Consider the following 12,824-nt stretch of genomic DNA (forward strand, 5'->3'; position numbering starts at 1 on the left):
CCGTACCGTATCCTTCCATCGTTGTATGCCGGTGTGCCCTCTACGATAGAGCGTATGAAGAAGGACTGGTTACAGTTGAGTTCTTCTTGTCCACCCACAATACTAAAACCCAGACTGCCAGACGTGCTCCTGCGGAGGACAATGTCTTTACAGCAGTATAGATGCCTGGAATGGACAGGAAATTCAAGGTTAATTTTATTGTCATTCAGCAGTTATACAAAGGACAAAGCATAGAATGCAAGAACACTTAAAGGGATAGTTCACCCAGACAGGAAATGATTCACTTTCATTGCATCTCTTTTTATATTGTCATGTTCTACTGGAACAACATGAGTGAGTAAAAACTGATTGAATTTCTGGTAACACTTTACTAAAAGCTTTTTGTTAACATTAGCTAAAGCATTAGGAATTGTGAACTATACTTTGACAGCATTTAATAATCTTGGTTAATGTTCATTTCTGCATGCATATGCAGTATTAATTAGGGGTGTAACAATATATGGTCTATGTCGCAATACAAAAATGCAACTATGTGTCATGTATATTGACAATCTGTATTGTGTATAGTTCACCTAAAATGAAAATTACTGTGTGAGAAAGAAATTCCATCTTTACAGAGTTTTAGTGTCAGTACTACATTAAACTACTATATATATTGTTGAATATAATGTATGGAAGGAATGGGGGAATGTTTGTGTGGCCTGCTTTAAATATATCTAGTCAGTGACAGAGTGCAAGCATATTCGTATAAAATAATTCTGTATTTTCAGCTTCAGAATCATGAATATTTTTTTTTATTCTGGTGTCACTATTGTCCAGTGCATTGGGTTACCAGCAGTCCAAGCCTATTCATTTACACCCCCAATGTAATACCAAATTTAGCATTTGAATCAACAGTTCATTTTTTGTTAACCTTTTACCATATGTCTTGGTGTATCGCAATAATATTGTATCGTGAGTTCAGTATCGTGATATGTATCGAATCGTGACATGAGGGTATCATTACACCCCTTATGCATTTTAAACATTTCAAGTTGTATAAATTAGACAGGACAGTGAAGGAGACACAGAAAGCAATGAGAGAAGAGAGAGGGAAACAGGAACAGGAAAGGACCTCAAGTTACCCAGAATGCTATATGTAAATTATAATTTGCCTAGATTAATAAATTGTTCATTACTTAAAACCTAATGAACTTATGTTAACAAATTGACCTTATTTTACAGATTTATAATTTTTGGGTTAACTATTGCTTTAAGGGAGCCATTACGTTGTGGTGAAAAGATACATTTACAATAAATAAAAGGTTCAGATGGAGCTTATCTTGGGGAAATAAGTGAGTTTCAAATGGCAAGAAACACTGAAAGTCTCGATTTGTATTCCAACACTGGAGGTCCTTGGAAAAATGCTACTGTTGTGGATTTTTACAATATCGAAGGCTAGATATCGACCATGTCTGACAGCTAACAGCATGAAAGTTCAAAGCTCAGATTTAGAGTGGACTTCTGTGAAATGAGATGTAGAAATGGAGAGCAGACAAGAGCAAAAAGAACCGTGTGAAGGAAAGAAAGACAGATAATTACAAGGAAAAGTTCAGGGAATGGGAGAGAAAGGTCTATTTAAAGCCGTCACACTTTCAAGCGTCTAAACCTGTTACAGCAGAGAGGGTGAGAAGGGCTTTCCTCAACCCTGCTCTTTTTTTCTTCTCTTCTACACACAACTTTCTGAATTATGCAAATTAAATAATTCTAGAAGTTGTTAAGAAGGTTCACACTCAATCATGGCAAGTGACTCTTTTTAATTTCTAAAGATTCATTAAATATGGGCAAAATAAAAAGCTCAGAGAATGGAAGAATGTGGGGGAAAGACTAGACAAAAAAAATTGAAATAAAAAAAGTAGTATTGCATTTGACATTTACTTTGATACGAATAAAACAAGCCAAAAATACTTCCAATTAACTTAAGCCTGTTTCTGTGTGTCTATTCTGTTGATTGTACCTGGGCAGCTGGAGCCAGGACACCCAGAGGGGGGCGTAGTCATCATTAGGAGGGGGTAGTTTGATGTCTCCGGGTGAAGAGGGCGAGAGAGCGCAGGGGGAATGCAGGGGCGGCATGCAGTCCAGGGAGCTGTCATTAGGGGGTCTCATTTCTAGCACCCGCAGGACCACCGGGGACGAGGTGTTCTTCAGGTTAGCCACAGCCTCGCTCCGAGTCACACCCGTCAGCTCAACCCCATTCACGTTTAGAAGAATGTCACCTAGGAGACGGGATAGACATTAATAAAGAAATCACCACGCTCTAACAGATTGATTATTGCACAGCAGAGTTGTGTTGTTGGATGTACTTTTGTTGAGTCGATTTATAGTCAAGTTAATTTTCCTCACATTTTAATAGAATAATGTGCATACAGGGATCGTGCACAATATGATCAGAGAAGATTACTAAGAGTTTAAATTGGGTCATTTTTGATTTCATGTTGTCTTTATACATATTATATTAATTGTATAGATATGAGATTAAGATGGAAAAGGGGAAAGCAGGACAGGATCAGACATTCACCTCTGAGGGTGAGATGAGAGAGAGGCACTGTACAAACACACAAACATTCTCTCTCTCTCTCTCTCTCTCTCTCTCTCTCTCTCTCTCTCTCTCTCTCTCTCTCTCTCTCTGTGGACACTGATAATTGTTTTTCTGGATTCTTTGATGAACAGAAAATTCAAAAGAACATAATTTATTTGAAATAGAAATCTTTTGTAAAATTATAAATGTCTTTACTGTCACTTTCGATTAATTGAATGCATCCTTGCGGAATAAAACTATCAATTTTTATATGTGTTAGTGTCATTTTAAAATGAAATTTTTCAATATAATTATGGCATAGTATAACACTAGAGGAAAATATGCAATACTTTGCAAAGCTTGAAATGGCTGAAGTGCTGTATTCTACCTTTATTAAGAATCAGCTCGATAAGGCAACTGTTATTACTGTACACATTTTGAATGAGAATGAGAAGGATAACTAGTAGTCTAGCAATATTTTACCGCAAAACTCTAAAACCCATTTTCTTCCAAATACTGGACCCTCCAGAAGCTTTTGTATAATTCAAACTCTGGGTTTACCGTACCTTTATACAAAGCACTCTAAACACTTTGATTATGTGTTTATGTGTCTGTATTTGATGCTCTAAACACACACACACACACAGAGGCACACATACACCAGCCTGTGCATGATCACACCTTCACACACCTACGTTCATGTCATATGTGACAGAAATAAACCTTAAGAAACTTCCATAGGCTCAGTCGGGAGCTGATAGAGCGACAGTATGGCAGGTGTATGTGTGGGAGTGTGTCATTTTCTAGTGTTATTTGCATATATTTACAGAGCTGATGACAGTCATGCATATGCAGTAGCAGGTGTGTCTTTGTTTGTGTGTGTGTACTTGGATTCAAAAGGAGGAAAGATCAGAGGGGCACCTTGGAAAGAGGTGTGTGGCTTTGTCAGATGTTCCTGAATAGGTTAAGCACTTTGTGAGGGTGTACCTTTGCAGATCGAGCCCTCCTGTCCCACCACTCCATTGGGGTCGACGTTGGTGACGTAGACGGGCAGATCCCACCCCCTGCTGCTCATCCCACCGGCAACCGTCATACCGAGAGAATCATGCGGCTCCTTCAACAGAGTCACCGTCTTCTCGTAACACGCAGGCTTTTGGCACGAATCCTGGAATGGAGGAATGGGAAATGAGATATTCATTCGCTAAAGTTTTGTGCAATATTTCAGTGCAAATGATTCGGTGTATGACATGTGGTTATCTATGACTTGTTGTTGGGCACGGATTGATGCTTTCCTGACGCCACGCATAAGAATAATGTCTGAACACATGACCGCCCGAAGCGTGTGTTTGTAATAAATGTTGAGCTTGCAGGATGCTGTGATATTGCTGACCGCGGCCAAATTCTGCCTTGGATCCCCTCCAAAAACAACAAACACAGTCGCTAAGTTCTAACTTAATAAAAAGCATTATTAAAGTTCAATAAAAGGCCTGTTTATATTTAGTCTGAGCCTCCGGCTACAGCAAATCAGATCTGGAGTTAGTGTGTCAGGCTTATCGCTAGAGAGAGAGAGAGTGTGTGTATGTGTGTGTCAGGCTTATCGCTAGAGAGAGAGAGAGAGTGTGTGTGTGTGTGTATGAGGCCGTGTCTAATTCTGAGGAGTGAAAACCCTCTGACTATATGCTGCCAGAATGTTTTCACCTCTCTTAGTGTGTAAAAGAGAATTAACAAGAGTGGTGGAGAGATAAAGGAGAGGGTTTGGTTTGGTCTGGTTTTATAGGGGGTTGGGCATTTGTCATGCTTTTCATTTAAAAAAAATGTACAACAGGAAATTACATCATCGAGAAGAACCCTGCTGATTGTCATTACCGTGTGTAAAGGTTAATAAGTCTATTAAAAAATCGGTAACACTTTACAATAAGGTCTCATTTATTAACATAAGTTAATGCATGAACTCTCAATGAGCAATACATTTGTTACAGTATTTATTAATCTTTGTTAATGTAAGTTAAAGGAATGGTTCACTTAAAAATGAAAATTATGTCGTCATTTAATCACCCTCAAGTTGTTTCAAACTTGTATGAATTTCTTCCTTCTGCTGAAAACAAAGGAAGTTATTTTGAAGAATGTTGGTGAACAGACAGTTGATGGACCCCATTGACTTCCATAGTAGGGGAAAAATACTATAGAAGTCAATGGGGTCCATCAACTGAAGAAAAATTCATACAGGTTTGAAACAACTTGAGGGTGAGTAAATGATGACAGAATTTTAATGTATATTTACCCCTGGTTTCACAGACAGGGCTTAAGACTAGTCCTAGACTAAAATGTAAGTCTGAGCTGTTTCCACTGAAATAAACTTGCACTGACTGATCTTAAAAATATATCAGTGCCTTTTTAGTTTTAAGATGCACATCGGTAATGTTTTTTTCTAAGCATGTTTATAAAAATTACTTAAATGTCCTAATTGATCTATGGTCTAATCCTGGCTTAGTCTAAGCCCTGTCTGTGAAACCGGGCCATAATGTTAATTCATAGTGCATTAACTAATGTTAACAGATACATTTGATTCCCATAATGTATTAGTAAATGTTGAAATTAACTAAGATTAATAAATGCTGTAGAAGTACTGTTCATTCTTAGTACATGTTAACAAAGTAATTAACTAATGAAACCTTATTGTAAAGTGTTACCAAAATATCAGATGATTTGGCAGTTTAATTACCTTTTCATGTGGTGTGACCAAAGACTTTGTTTATGAATTAATAAAAATATTATTGCATTTTACTTGATGGCTTCACCACATTTTTACAGTCATTAAGTGTAAACTTCTCTTATAGTAAAAACATTTTTAAATCTCATTAAACCAATACAAAGTGTACATTTCTAAGAAAATGTTTTAAACTACTTTTTTTGTTGTTGCATTTTTCTTTACCGTGGACATTATTAAGGTGCGGTCACATTAGTTACATTTTGTGTGCCCTTTGTTTATTGACAACAGTGCAACGATGTATGAAGCACATCTCACACAAAAGTTACTTTCAAGCCAAGCAGCTTTCTGCTGTTAAACATGGTGAATCCACATGAGCAGCTTCAACCCGTTGGGAAATCTTCAATTTCTCGATCGTGTGGATCTCTATTAAAATGACTTGATTTCACCCACGTAAATAATGGTAAATGACTCCGCAGTCCGCACCTTTATTTGTCATTGACTCTTAAACCAGCAAACCCTCACAGATTGGTCTGTGATGTTTTTATCAGCAGAGGAAGGAAGGGAGAGAAAAATGACTAACGATGAATTTGAGTTTTATTAGAACAAGGAAAGTTGTCAGTGCAGATATTGAGCAGTAGAAAATCCCGTTTAGAAGACACTAAAATCCACCCTGCCACGGCTGTGTTTCTTCCTTCTGGGTTTTCTTCTGTTAATAGGTTTGGAGACGGCTGTCTCAGAGGAGTGTGTGTGTGTGTGTGAGCTGGCTGATTGCGCGATTCTTTGATGTAGAAGCAATAGGCTTTCAGATCTTTTTCCTCAATAAGAGAATGTTTAGTAAAGTGGTGCAGAGGGACTGGAAATAAATAGTGTGTGCGGCTATGCTCATGAAACCCACCAGTAAAGACTGCTCAATATCCACAGGCGAGTAGGGCGGTGGCCCTTCCATGTTCCATGGCGCCTCCTGTAGGATGTCCGGAGTAGGGATGTGAGTCTGGCGGGACACAATGAAGTGGACGCGGTCCTCACTCGCCTGTAGAACACGTAGCAGGTGCCATTAGTGTCCTGCCTTATGTGATTTTTAGCTTAATACATGAGCTTATATAAATGTTGAAACATATGCTAACTAGGGACAAGATAACTAGCTTGATGGGAACATTTCATTCTAGAGAGCATTTGATTGGACAAAAATCTTTGTAGTGCAAGATGAGTTATCAGTATTTATTAAAAAGGAATTAAATGTTAAATATGTTTAAATATTAGTATGTTAAAACTTATTATTGGATGAAATTATTTAGCTCCCTTTATATTGTGTGTAGGAGATCCCTTGCAAGATGTTCTCAAAGATAACAAACATGGGCTAAAAGCCACCAAATTGCATGGGGCTTTTAACATTGGTGTAACGGTGTTGGCCTAACATTTGCCGTCTACCGCAGAAACCTTTCGAACTCTACAGGAGAGCAAACAGAGGACAGCAACTTCCCTGAGGAACGAGCAGTTCAAAAACTGAATTTGAAATTTAAAATAGTCCGTTCATACCTAAGGAGAGTGTGTGCGTAATGTCTCATTACTCTCCGGACGTCTAGGAAGCACAATTACCAGATGTTGTGACTGCCAATGCCTTCCAGCTCCAGCTCAGTGTGCATGTGTGATTATATCTCAGAAGTGTGTACTTATTAAAGAAAAACTAATATATATGGAGATTTGGGATCCATGCTGCAGTCTGTGTGTATGTGTGAGCTGAAGGAGGGCACTGGGCTCTAGTTTTTCCCTCTCTGATTTATTTATCTTCATCCATTCTCTCGTTCCATCTGAGTTCATCACAGCTCTCTTCTCCATTAACCCTTTTCTGTTGACAACCTGGTAGCTGATGTTGCTTTCGAGCGCACACACTCGCATTGAGAGCCCATGGAGTTCTTGGGAGTTTAGCGCTCTTTCGCTGCCTCTTAAATGATTGGGCCTAGCTTGTTATCGCACTAATTGGACTAATTTAATCAGTTTCCTGCCAGCAGTTAATCTATGTCAGAAACTCCTGCTGTGAGCGGCCATCTTGGTTCCTTCGAGACCAATCTGAACCAGACAGGAAGCAACGAGCTGAATAACAACATTCAGAAAGACCCACCACCACACTGAAATACATATCAGATCACACACTCACTAAACTCTCTTGCGCACTTTTATGTCGTTATGACACACGTCCAACCACCGAGATGATAAACTGCCACAAACCTTATGTAAGCTCTATATACATTGCAATACTGCTCAAGGGACATCCAATTTGATTTGGAACCATCACAATTGGTTTTTGGGACTCAGACTTGGTCTAGTTCTTGGTTAAGTCACCGTGTTATGAATGATTTACTGAATTAGACCCCACAGGTTAGGATTAGAAGGCTTTGTAAACATTCTTTGAAATGTTGAAAAGGCCTAGCAATAAAAGTGCTTAAATTATTTAGCATGACTTATATTAGGCTTTATGAATGACAACAATTCAAGTGAAGCTGCAGAAAAAAATTAATTTCTCTGCTGTTAAACTAAAGGCCTATTTACACCAAGCATGAAAATTTGCACTTGCAGTGCACTTTTTTTTTTCTTTCTCCAAGCACTGAAGTGGGTTACTACTACTGTTATTATTATTATTTTGATTAAAAGATTAGCTCTGGAAATTTGATGACTTTAATTTGTAACATTGCTGGAGAAGTTTCAAATTAATGCTATGTGTAAACACAGCCATAAAATGAATGGTTTGCGGTTAGGACATTCTGACAAAAAGTCTGCTTGTCAATGAGTTTGAGCCAATCCCATAATTCTGAAGGAGCTGATGCAATTACTCCATTAGTTTAGTTGTAAGCCTGTAATTTGGAAGTCAAAAACCATGATTATTTGTGTCGTGGAAACAAATGTTGGTGAAATTGATATAGACGAAAGAAACGAAACTAAAGAGCTTCTCACAATCTGTGTGGATGAAGAAAGACTGATTCTTTCACTATATTACCGCCGGCACAGCTGTTTAAAGGTCATTTAAAGGTGTTTTACCTGCATTGTGGTGATGAAATTTCACTGCAATTTTAGATTTATTCCATAAAAGTTGCTATTGTCAGACAGACTGTATTTTGCTAAAGCAAATGAAGTCTGTATTGTCATATGGGCTATATTTAGCTTTTTATCATGAACAGCCTGCATTTGTTTTCATCGGTTTGCACACTTGTATTAGAGATTGACTTCGAATTGCATTGATTTTGAATAGTTCTGATGCATATTCACTATTGATTTGTGCCGTTTGTCACCGTTTTGTCTGTTGGTACACACAGGCCTTAATACTCACCGCATTACCTTTGACCTCTCCCATAATGCTGCTCACCTGAATAAGCAGCGCGGCATGCTCGGGGGCGCCGTATCGCAGGTCGTGGCCGTTGATGGCCAGCACACGGTCGTCGACCCTCAGCCTCGCGTCACGGGCGGCCAGCCCCCCCTCCAGCAGGTGGAAGATGAAGACGCCGTGTTCGTCAGGCCTGCGCACCAGCTTGATGCCCAGCTGTTCATCTGGAGCCCTCTTAACAAGGACCACATGCAGGCTGTCATCCCGGATGGTGGGGGTGTGTGTGGGGAAGGCCTCCGAGGGGGAGTGGTGGTGGGAACGGTAACGGTGGCGCTGCTCACGAAGTACGGTCAGCCGCAGCAGTGTGCAGGGCTGCTTCAGAGCCGCCACAGCATAACAGTGAGGCACGTTACTGATGTCTATACCATTCACCTGAAGGGAAGAAATCAAGAGAACTGTTGATTTGTTTGTCTTTGTCTTTTTTTTTTATTACATTTTCGAAGCTCAAACAGTGGAGGACGACAGTGCCAGTCATGGGTTCAATTAGCAAGGAATTTACTGCAATGTAAGTCGCTTTGGATGAAAGCGTATGGCAAATGTAAATATAAAAGTAGAGAGAAGACAAGAGATGATGGCAATGGGGGATGGTGAAAGGGATCTGGGAATGTTGCAAGCCAAATTGGAACTAATGTTGTAACGAGCACCAGAGCTCAATGAGCAAAAGGGATAAATATGATGCAAATTTGTGTTTATTTGTTAAATGCTTTGATATTTGATTTTGATATTTTGAGCTGCCAGTAAGCTGTAGTTTTCTCATTTTTAGGGATGCACAATGTATTGGTACCATATCTGTTATGTCGATATTTAGACCTTTTTAGTCGATACTGGACTTTTAATTGTGCCCATGCTCATTTCTTCTATTTTTTATTTGTTATTTTTTTATTTTAAAAACATATAGACCTTTTACATTTACACCTTTGCCGGTATCTAACTCTCACTTAAAGCTTATATTTAAACTAATAATTGTATGTGAAATTCACTAGTAGTGTCTAAAAGAATTTCTGATATAGGCCATAAAATCTAAATAATTATATACTTTAGTTAAATTAAATGTTATCTAATCACTACATCCCTGCTTATTTTACTTAACACAATTAAACAATTCAATTAAAAGTTAAAACAAAATGGATTTTAAAAAATCGGATTCTGTCTGGCTACATGCAGAATCCTCACACACTTTGCCTTCTGAACAACAGATGGCGAAGCCCATGACAACATGTGCTATCAAAACCAGGACCATTCACTCCTACTGTACAATGACGTAACATTAGATCTAGCACACATACGCACCTTGAGGATCATATCCCCAGGTAGCAGTCTTCCATCCCGAGCGATGACCCCCTCTCGGTAGATATCCTGAATGAGAATGCGTACCAGAGGGGTCTCATTGCCCCCGACAATGCTGATAGCCAGAGGTTCACAAGGATCTGCCCTGGTGATCTTAATACTGGTGAGCTCACCATCAGGGATTAGATGATGCAACTGAGGTAATGCAAATACTGAGAGAGAGAGAGAGAGAGAGAGAGAGAGAGAGAGAGAGAGAATGAGTATCTGTAATCACTGAACTACCACATGATCATTACTTTCTGTGCTACACAACCAGGGCATCTGTTCAGACCAAAGCAAGGCCAAACATGACTTCAAGCCTTAAAAAGCATTACAGTGGTCCATCAGAGGAAGGAAGGAAGGAATGGGTGGCAAGACTTTATATTCTTTATATTCTGAATTTAAGATTTATATTCAAGATAAATCTAACAATTAAAGTGATGAAGTTAAGTTTTGTTTCTATCATTTTACCCACTAATGTGCATGATTCAGATAAACTACACTCTTAAAATGCAGGGTTGTTACAACCTTCGGGTTTGTCCATATTTAACCGTTTGGGTCGAAACAACTTCTTGGGTTCATGGGTTGAAGATTTCTTGAATCAACATATTAGAATGATTTCTGAAGGATGTGACACTGAAGACTTTATATATTGCTGCAACAGAGCTAGAGTTAGTCAGACAATTATGAAAATATATACATACTGTACATTTATTTAGAAAATGCTCATTCGTTTGTATTTGTTCTGGGTGAGATTTGTACTGCATCTGTAACTGAAATGACTGTAAACTACAGCTGGATTCAGTAACAATCTCTGTGATTTGTCTCTCCTTATCTTTATCCATCCCTTCTTTCTCCATTACACACACTCTCTCTCTATCCGCCTGTTCTCCACAATCTGCAGTTTCTCTCTTTCAAAGTCAATATTTTCCTCTCATCTCCTCTGATTGCTTGCAGGGAGAGAGAAAGTGAAGCTCATTACTACTGCAACCAGTGTGTTACATAACGAACGATCACACACACACACACACACTCATCAGTATTTTCCTCACTCATTTCCAATCTCTCAAGCAGTCTTTTTCACTTTTGTTTTCATTCAGAAAGCAACCCTTTCACTCAGCGTTCATCTGTCCAGTCCCTCTGTCCCGACACACTGCTTCATTTCCTCTCTGTCTTTCTCTGATAAGTCTCCTCAGGCTCCATCTGCATTATTAAAGGACCATATGCTACTGCGGTGCTGAGCGGACCCAAACCAGACTGTCACCTTCTGACACACACCCTTTATTATCCATTGATATTGTTTTATCATGCTATTGAACGCTATTGATGGGAAACTTCATTCCCAGAGGATGAGAACATGTTCGATTTTGTCTTTTGTAGCTGACCATTTCTTTGCCATTTCAGGTTCTTAAAGGGATAGTTCACCCAAAAATGAAAATTCATCATGTCATTATTTACTCACCCCCTATTTGTTCCAAACATATATGAATTTATTTCTTCTGCAGAACACAAAAGAAGATATTTTGAAGAATATGGGTACTATGGGGCCCATAAACTGTTTGGTTACTGACATTCTTCAAAATATCTTCTTTTGTGTTTAAACTTATCGTTAAGACACAAACAGCTTTTTTAATATGCTATAATGCTTCATAACAGCACAGTTACACAGTTATAACCAAACATTTTTCATATTTATAAACTTGCTTACATTTGCTAATTTCATAATGCAAAAAATAGCAACTTGAAGAGATCAAATTTAACTAAAATATTGATGAAATCTAAATGATCGAAGGAACCATATGCAGCCATAAAGCTAGCTATGCCAATATATATTCATACTGTATGCATGTGTTTGCATTTGTTCTGGGTGAAACATTAGATTCATGCTGAACCTGTGCCTGAACAGACTGTAAACTACAGCTTCGGTAACAATCTTTGATTTATCTTTCCTTATCTTTATCCGTCCCTTCTTTCTCCATTACACACACACTCTTTCTCTGTTGCTTTCTCTCCTATCTGCCTGCTCTCCACTTGGTTTGTTGGTTTTAACTGGTTTAATTTGGTCTAACTGGTCTCCCAGCTGGTCTTCTTCTGGTCTAGCTGGTCTCCTTGCCAGGTCAAGCTGATGTTTAGCTGGTCAACCAGCTGGACTCCTGGCCTGACCAGCTGACAAATGCCCAAATATAGTACTTGTAAGACACATACACTTACCCTCTGGTGGTATGTTGGCGTTTCTGAGGTTGTCACGCTCCTCTGAGGTGTCGTTGGCTACTGCTGTCCCGCTCTTGGTTCTCCTCAGGACACTAAAGGCTCGATTCAGACGCCGAAAAGAGCGACTACGCACCGACGTTCTGTCAAAGTTGCGATCTGTGAATAAACGTGAGAGAGAGATATGAAGGAACTGAGTGAGAAAGGAGGAGAGAGAAACTTCTCTGCCTAAACATGCCTGGACATGTCCCTCACACATCCTTCTGTCCACTTACAGCCAATCACAAATGAGTCGGCACAGAGTAGCCAATCAAATTTTCTCTTTTTTTAGCACTAAAATACATTGCACCTGCAGGCCAAGCAATGAACATCTGAAGTAAGCAGCACCTGCTGGTGCTGTATTGTGGACACTGCAGTAAGGTTATAACTTCTTCAGGTCACACCTGAATCAGCACAGAACAGTGCAGGACACTTTTTATGTCTGTTTATCTAACTTAATCTATAGATCACATACAAAAGTTTCACATTATAACAAAAATATAACTACATTATGTTACATATGCCCTGTTTAACATTTTTATACACCCAGGACGCTGAGAGACCTGCCAGGTGATCAGTGGAAAAGATATATAAAACTGTTGAGAATT

General features: G+C 39.0%; 1 protein-coding gene across 5 annotated transcripts in view; it reads right to left on the minus strand.

Annotated features, from left to right (window-relative positions):
- The window catches only part of lnx1 (ligand of numb-protein X 1), a 42,259-nt gene that overhangs the window by 364 nt on the left and 29,071 nt on the right, over window positions 1–12,824 (minus strand). For all 5 annotated transcript variants that reach the window (XM_079888336.1, XM_079888335.1, XM_079888339.1 and 2 more), the window contains 7 exons: window positions 12,181–12,336; window positions 9,934–10,142; window positions 8,626–9,015; window positions 6,163–6,297; window positions 3,545–3,722; window positions 1,997–2,255; window positions 7–165 (listed from right to left, as the gene is read on the minus strand). In XM_079888336.1, coding sequence (XP_079744462.1) covers window positions 7–165; window positions 1,997–2,255; window positions 3,545–3,722; window positions 6,163–6,297; window positions 8,626–9,015; window positions 9,934–10,142; window positions 12,181–12,336 — 1,486 coding nt within the window. The remainder of the gene's footprint in view (window positions 1–6; window positions 166–1,996; window positions 2,256–3,544; window positions 3,723–6,162; window positions 6,298–8,625; window positions 9,016–9,933; window positions 10,143–12,180; window positions 12,337–12,824) is intronic.

This window comes from Squalius cephalus (genome assembly GCF_949319135.1).
Source record: "Squalius cephalus genome assembly, chromosome: 12".
Classification (NCBI taxonomy): domain Eukaryota; kingdom Metazoa; phylum Chordata; class Actinopteri; order Cypriniformes; family Leuciscidae; genus Squalius; species Squalius cephalus.